A 7,682-nucleotide genomic window follows, 5' to 3' on the forward strand; every position below is an offset into this window, starting at 1 on the left:
TTACCACCAGGTCCATCTAGGAGATGATCTGGAGCCTGTTCATACTACAAGATTTTTCAAAGTAGATGGACTTAGGGTCCAGTTGTAATGGAATCGTAGATGTACAAGTTCAAATCGGGCAAAATCCATCTGCTGATGAAGATCATTTGATACAATCGAAAACTCCAGAATAGCTCCTAAATGGACCTCTTAGTGAGATTGTTTTGTCAACTCTCAAAAATAGGCTTATTCTCTCTTTCCTATCATTTTCTCCTCTTTTGTCTTTTTACCTTCTCTCTCATGACTGCTACTTTGTTTTATTCTATAACTAAACCTCTCTGGCCGTGTTTTTTTTTAATGTATTTTGATACTCTTTTTACACAGATTTAAGATTTATCCAAACTGACATACTTTATTCGCAGTTGAATGGCGCGGTGTTACCGTCGCTGGCGAAACGTGTTAATCTGTGTGTGCAGCCCATGCATCTGCCTGGCCCTGCTGTGCATCTACGCTGCTGTCGTGTTGTGTATGAGCATGAATGGCACAGCATTGCCCGGGACCACAGTCTGGGAAAATGGCCCAGAAAGTGCTCGTTTTGTCGCCTCAGGAACTTTGAGTAACAACAGCTTTGCCGCACTGCCGAAAACTTTCTGGGAGCGCCACTCGCATGGGGATGCCTTTTGGAACCTTCTCCAGCTAGGCGTCGACCGCCACCTCAACCCCATCCTGCACCCCAACAAAATCAACAGGGGATTTGACAATAGCACCTTTTATGAGTCTCTGCTGAAGGAAAGTTTCTTTGAAGTTTATGACCGGGATAGCATGAGGAGAAACTTTGACAAGTTACCACAGCAGATGCAAGAGTTTGTGAGCCACATGCAAATGAGGGACTACCCAACTCTCATACTGCCAAATGGAGTATGTGGAGCTGGGGCAAAGGATGAGAAAGAGCTCCCTCTGCTCCTCTTGGCCATCAAGACAAGAGTGCTGAACTTTAAGAACCGACAGGCCATTCGACAGACCTGGGGCCAGGTGGGTTGGGTGGCAGGACAAAAGAGGAACAGCAGCGGAGAAGAGGAAGGTGGAGGATATGTACGCAGGGTGTTCTTGCTAGGCAAAGAAGACCCTGAGGAGCTGGGAGTAGATGTATCGGAGTTATTGCAGGTAGAGAGTAAACTTTATGGAGACATTCTGCAGTTTGACTTCAAGGACACATTTTTTAACCTCACCTTGAAGGATGTGCTCTTCTGGAGCTGGTTCTCACGTGTCTGTGGCAGGACTCGCTTTGTCTTTAAGGGAGACGATGATGTCTTTGTCAACACCCCGAAAATGATAACCTATCTCCAGGACCAGCTAAAGAAGCCAAAAGCACACGAGACCATGAAAGACTTCATGGTTGGAGATGTCATAGCTGCAGCCATACCCAACCGAGTCAACAAGTCCAAGTACTTTATCCCCGACAGCTTCTACAAGGGCCTTTATCCTGCATATGCAGGCGGGGGAGGAGTGGTGTACTCAGGCCTCTTGACCAATCGCCTACACAATATGTCTAAAATGGTTCACCTGTTCCCCATTGACGACGTTTATGTAGGTATGTGTATGATTCGGCTTAATGCCCACCCTATTCACCACCCTGCCTTCCTCACGTTCGATTTTCCTGAAAAGGAAGAGGAGGAGCTGTGTTCATACCACAGAATTCTGTTGGTCCACAAACGAAGTCCCTACCAGGTAGTTAAACTGTGGGCTAACGTGAAAAAGACACAGACGGAGTGTTGGGATGTGGATCTGAAGAATGCAGACAAGAAGAAAAAGAAACCAAAGATCTAAGACTATCCTTAGTGAGTTACGGCAAAGTTTTTCTATTGAAGAATTATTGCCACTACAATCTAAACATTTTTTGTTAGAGTTACAAGGAGGGGACGCTGTATTAACTACTGTCTGTATTTATTTACTTTTATTTATTTCAGGCATCTATGTTCTGGGTTTGTAATTAATTACACTAAAAAATGTGTAAACTTTTGTGGTCCATCAAACTGCCTAAACAATATTTAAATTTTCAAAGGATCACAACAGTGTTTCTCTGGATATGTTAATCCATTTACTACAACTTTTCATAACCACTGACTATTTTTTAAAAGTTTTTTTATTTTAAATGTGTTTTTCCCTTCTTTCAGGCAGCCTTTTATTGAACTTCATTTTATTAGGAAAATAACTTGTACTTGAGACTGTAATCCATAACAGTGACAATCAAGACCACCATCATTTTGTCAGTTATATCACTACTTTTAACATCTCAAAGCAATCTACACATACAACTGCATTACCATAAAATGATAACATAGGTATGACACACAGACATGATCACTGCAAATGAATTCTCTTAAATCATGACATTTCAAGTCTGCAAGTTTATGGTCATATGGGACAGAAAATTATTGGGAAAAAATACATAATGCAACACAAAATGGCCAGTAAAGTGTTTGTAATCACTATGTAAGTTCAGCAGTACAGCAGCCACTGTGACAATTATGAGGTTATGCTAAATGCTAAACTACTGTTTAGCATTTAGCTAAAACGCTAAGCTGTTGGAACAATGGAGAAGAGTCATAAAACTAAATGTGCATTATACAACGTTAAACCTAAGGTTAGCTGACATTTGCTGTATTAGCCACCATAGCTAGTGGTCATACCAAACCAGCTACGGCTGTAGCAGCCAAGCCTCTGAGTGCACTGAACTGAGCAAATGCGTGTTTTATTTGTTACTTTTCATTTGCAAGAGGAAGAATGTGTTTGAACCCTCGAAGGCTTCTCTTTAAGGTCTAGTTTGTACAAAAGCAGTATGTGCTTTAAAAATGTGTTAAAATAATAATAATAAGGGTTAATTTATATACAGAAATGCAAAGACGTGTGAAAAATTAAAGGAAAAAGCACCATAAAGTGTCTTAGTAAGGTATTGGGCTAAAATGTGCCACCCGAACAGCTTTAATGCTCCTTGACATTGATCCTAAAAGTCTCTGGACCACTACTGGAGGGGTGAACACCATTCTTCATAAAGATTTTCCCTCATTTGGTGTTTTGATGATGGTGGTAGAAAGCGCGGTCTTACACATCAGACTGGTGACGGCGAAGGCCATAGCATATGGTTCACATCATTTTTATACTCCTCAAACCATTCAGTGACCCCTTGTGCCCTATGGATGGGGGCGCCGTCATCCCATTTCTCCATTCATTTTTTCAAATTTCTCCTTTAATTTCAACCATCAGTATATATGACCAAAGCCGCCGTGTAGAATGTAGTTGTTGCTAAGCAGTGTTTGAATTTACAGCGGTTGAGATGGTTGTGTAGTGTTGAACCTGGAAAGGTCTCCACCCTGTATGTTTACATCATCAGCATTAGATAAGCTGCTGTTATTAGCCAGTCAGGTTCCACTGTTGTTTTAGAATCAAAGGACTGGCTCCACCCTAATTAAGCTTTCCCATAAAAGACTGTCTGACAATCAGCCAATGTGATGAATGTGTAAAATACATTTTGTACATTACTGTGAACTATTTCTGGTTCTTTCATCTTCCAATAAGCTTTCAATGCTCCATGTTCTAGTCCTGTGAAACCAGCTCCTCTAATGATCCACCTTTCTCAGATACATCTAAAAGAAAGTCTAAAAGACAAAAGCCCAGTGGATTTTTTTTTCATTGTGCTTTGCTCATGCAACTAGTACTGGTATAAAAGCAAATGCAGAAAACTGCCCTTCAACCAAATGTGATAATCAAAGTATGGATCCAAATATGGAGCGCAGATTCCTGGGATGAAGAGACACACAAAAGACGAAAAAAGGGTGGTTATCCCAGCAAAATGAAGTCATACACAAAAGGTGGACGTTGTAGCTTTCTAAATCTGTAACGGAAAAAAAAAAGAAAAAAAAAAAAAAAAAAGATGCATGCCTTTTGAGAAGCAGAATGAGCTGCCCTGCATGGAAATGCACCCTGTGCTTTTAATGCCAAGAAATCATTTGCATGCACTCACAAGACAATGTTCTTTTTAGTAAGTATGCAAATATAACATTATCTACCGATGATACTAAATCTAATTTTAAATAGGGATTATTCTTTAATGTTGTAACAATTTTCACAAAGACCCCTGACTGCATTGTCCTCTGAAACCAAACCTGCGCCCTTGGCTCATCCGATTGTTGGCTAAGAATGATCCATTTTCAAACGTGTCAAAATATTCAGACTTTTTAAGAATTTGGCAGCCCCCATGTTTGTTTAAGTCTGTCGTAAAACTTAATCTCTGAAGAAACCCTTTCCAATTTCAATTAAGTATGAATGCTTAACTGAAACGTTTCCAGCAAAAATATTTCACATCTCAGAGACCGCTGAATTTGAAAGGTTATTGTCTGAGTAGTTTTCTGTTTCTGTCAACTCGAGGGGGAAACTGTCAGGTTCCTGTAGAACTGGTTCCACTTGTAGTAGGAAGAAACTACTCAAAGGCTTTAGTCAAATATCATACATAGTACACATGGAAAGAATGTGCTTAATTTCATATCCATGCCTGTATCATATCTGCTCAATTATTTCCAGAAGAGACTGTTCTTCGAAAGTTGAAATTAAAAGAAAGACATTCAAGCCAAAATGTTGAATTCTCTAAGTGGAAGATATGGAGTGGGTGATAGAAGAAGACAGGTCAATCTATTTCCAAAAATTTTTTTCATTACACAAACCAAAATCAGCAACTGAGTTAGGAATGACCAGCTCTGAAGTACAGCGTTATACAAGGTCAGCTGAAACTAGAGCAATCTGACAACATCGTCCCATTCTTGTGACAAAATACATGATTGTGGCTATTGGCAGCATTCATTGGAATTCAAATCAATACAATCAGCACCATAAAGGGGCTCTGTGAAAGGGCAGTAACGGCCTAGTTAGTTAAAAGAACATCCTCCAGAGGACTGGTAATACAGGAAAGGGGTCTCAATTCTCGCCACGCCACACACACCTCTAAAAAGTCAGCAAATAAGTCAATAAACAAGAGTGTGTTTTACGTAGCAGTGACAACAATATCATCATTTAGCGAGTTTCTAACAGATTTTTTTTTGTCCTATAGAGGAGGCTGAACAGATATAACAGTTGACATTAGCATTACCCTGCAAATGTGCTGTCTTGCCTGGATATATAATGTACTGGAAATACAGTAATGGCTCCACTGGAGGTCAGTATATAAACACCCTTTAGTGTGTGATATTTTTTCAGTGAGGAAAAGAGAGACGACAGTCAAAAGTTATCATACAGAATTTCTAACCGACATGGAAAATCACAGGATTCTTATTCAATGTCTGTAAAATTTCAACTCAATGATTAATTTTAAAAGCATGACTTATTTGTCCTTACTTTGTAAATTCAAGTCCACAGAGTGAGCCCAGGCATCTGTAACTGCAGAGGGAGCTGTTGCATTCAAATCATCATCACCACATCAGTCAGTGATAACAGCAGCCCAGCAGAGCACACTGTCATGTGATTTTCACAACTCTCACTCTCAATTGTCATTGTCCTCAGTGCTCCCACCATAAACCATTTTCGGTCCTCGCCTATTTGTCCTCATCTTCTTCCTCACTGTCCTCCTCCTCACTCTCACTGTACTGGTAGTTACAGCGGTTGGTGTTCACGAAGAGGTCGCTCTCATCGTCTTCAGAGTCGCTAACGTCCTCTTCCTCGTCTTTTTCTTCCGTCTCCTGTTGTTTGTTTGTCTTGTCCTGCACTGGCGGCTCCTCCAGAAACCCCTTTGGCCTGGAGAAAATAAATGGAGCATTGCAATACACTCAGCAACACTTGACAAAAAGGATACTGGTTGTGTGATGTGTTCCTACGTGTCTTTGTGTGTTCTCCCACTCACCAGAGCTGCTGTTTTTGCAGGTACTGAATGTGATCTTTGTAGAGAATGAAACTGATCTCTGCCTTCACCTTCTCTCCTTCCTCAATAGGATCCACGATCACATAGTCACCTTGAGGATCAGAAAGTAGACACAATTTAATGGTGAATCCAAAATGAAGGTCATTAGGCCACCAGACCAAAACACATTATGGCAGTTCATGTAAACACTAGAAGATTTTGGAAAATGTATTAATGGAGAATAGATTAAAGAATTAAAAGATATCAGACTGACTGATGATATTTTTGCAGTGCGCTTTCGAGCCTATAAGAAATGAAAGACTAGTTTTTGGTAAATAAAGACTAACACTGCATATTTACATGGCCTTTCTGTTAAATGCTTATGCTTGTTTCCCTATTCTCAGTCCTGGGCTATGTTGAAGTGTTTACAGTAATAACCACCATTTTGCCAAAATTGACTTGCTTGCTTGCTTAATTATGTATGTATGTATGTATGTATGTATGTATGTATGTATGTATGTATTTATTTATTCAGTGCAGCCTTAATGTTGCATTTTTTCCCCCTTACATCAAAGCAGGTCTTCTTCTACTATAACCAGCTTAAGTTAAAAGATAAACAGTAAAATTGTTATTTATACCGATCTTTTGACATAAAAAATTCTGTTTAATCAAATTATCATCTTTGTTTTAGGAATAAACAACTTTAATCGAGGTAACAGTAAGGGATATCAGTTTTACAGTATAATCCACATATTGCCATCTATCTGATCATGGAAACGAGATTCGTCTTAATTGATCTAGTGAGCACCAGCAGCAGGATTTAGATTTTTGAGCCGGCAGATTGATACTGTGCGGTGGCTTTAATAGTCTGTGGCATTTCATCTGTGCATCCCACTCCAGCAGTTACCTCTCTTGATCCAGATGTTCTTGCGGAACTTGGTGGGCATGCTCACCAGGAAGGTCTCACCCTGAGCCGTGACAGTTTCGTGGAGGTTGTTACCACGGCTCCCAATAACCTGCATGCGGACAGGAAGAGGATGGAGACACGTGTTACAGCAGCGTCCTGTCGTTTGCTGTCAACATGTCTGATACGGCGCAGTGTACACACAGCTCACCTTCACAATCTGCTGGTTTTCAGTGGGCGTGACGAAGTCTCCAAGAACCTCCTTGACGACGTGTTTGCGTTTGGTGGCCTGCGACATTATAAGCGGTGAGCTTCAGGTGCCTTCGCCAGCTGAGAAGAGAAGAGAGTGCGTGGTTAAAGCGCTAATGCGCAGCACCGGACATCAGCGGGAAGGTGGAGAAACGACCCATTAGGAAGACAATAAACTAAACAGGATGTTCGCCCAAAACTCACGATAACAATCAAAAGTTAATGTGATGACTAGCTAAATTCCCTTAAGCTGATTACCAATTATCATTTTTTAGAAACCTTTGGCTACCTGAGTGTTTTCAGTGATGGCTGGACGAATGACAGCACTTCACCCTCCCTCAACTTACTTTGAAAAAGTGGCTACAAACGTTAGCAAGCGGCTGCTCTCTTACAATAAACATCAACGTTAACAGTGAGCTAGCTGAACAAGCTAACAGTAGCGATCTCAAAACGCTTCCCCTCGCTCAGCCAAGTTAGCCGGTTACACCACTACCTTGAAAGAAAGAAAGGAGCGACTGTGTCTCTTGGAAGTAGAATATGTGTCTAGACAGCTCGAGTCCAGCTAAAAACCACTTGACACGTTATAAGCTTTTATCAGTTAAACCGAAACACATGCGTTCTTGTTTTCTGACAACGACAAAGGTCACACTTCCGGTCTCATCTGGT

The 7,682-nt window shown here is 40.7% G+C and overlaps 2 protein-coding genes across 2 annotated transcripts; one reads left to right on the plus strand and one right to left on the minus strand.

Moving 5' to 3' along the window:
* The first annotated feature begins 405 nt into the window (after positions 1–405).
* LOC120785747 (N-acetyllactosaminide beta-1,3-N-acetylglucosaminyltransferase 2-like) lies at positions 406–1,806 on the plus strand. Its single transcript, XM_040120623.1, has one exon. The coding sequence runs from the start codon at positions 406–408 to the stop codon at positions 1,804–1,806; it is 1,401 nt and encodes a 466-aa protein (XP_039976557.1).
* Positions 1,807–4,664: 2,858 nt separating this feature from the next.
* eif1ad (eukaryotic translation initiation factor 1A domain containing) lies at positions 4,665–7,676 on the minus strand. The gene is made up of 5 exons (XM_040120802.1): positions 7,510–7,676; positions 6,979–7,097; positions 6,771–6,879; positions 5,867–5,975; positions 4,665–5,760 (listed from the first exon to the last, which is right to left on the minus strand). Exons 2-5 carry the CDS (start codon positions 7,063–7,065, stop codon positions 5,562–5,564), a joined length of 504 nt encoding a protein of 167 aa, XP_039976736.1. The 5' UTR covers positions 7,066–7,097; positions 7,510–7,676; the 3' UTR covers positions 4,665–5,561.
* Between the last annotated feature and the right edge of the window lie 6 nt (positions 7,677–7,682).

Source organism: Xiphias gladius, chromosome 23 (genome assembly GCF_016859285.1).
Source record: "Xiphias gladius isolate SHS-SW01 ecotype Sanya breed wild chromosome 23, ASM1685928v1, whole genome shotgun sequence".
Classification (NCBI taxonomy): domain Eukaryota; kingdom Metazoa; phylum Chordata; class Actinopteri; order Istiophoriformes; family Xiphiidae; genus Xiphias; species Xiphias gladius.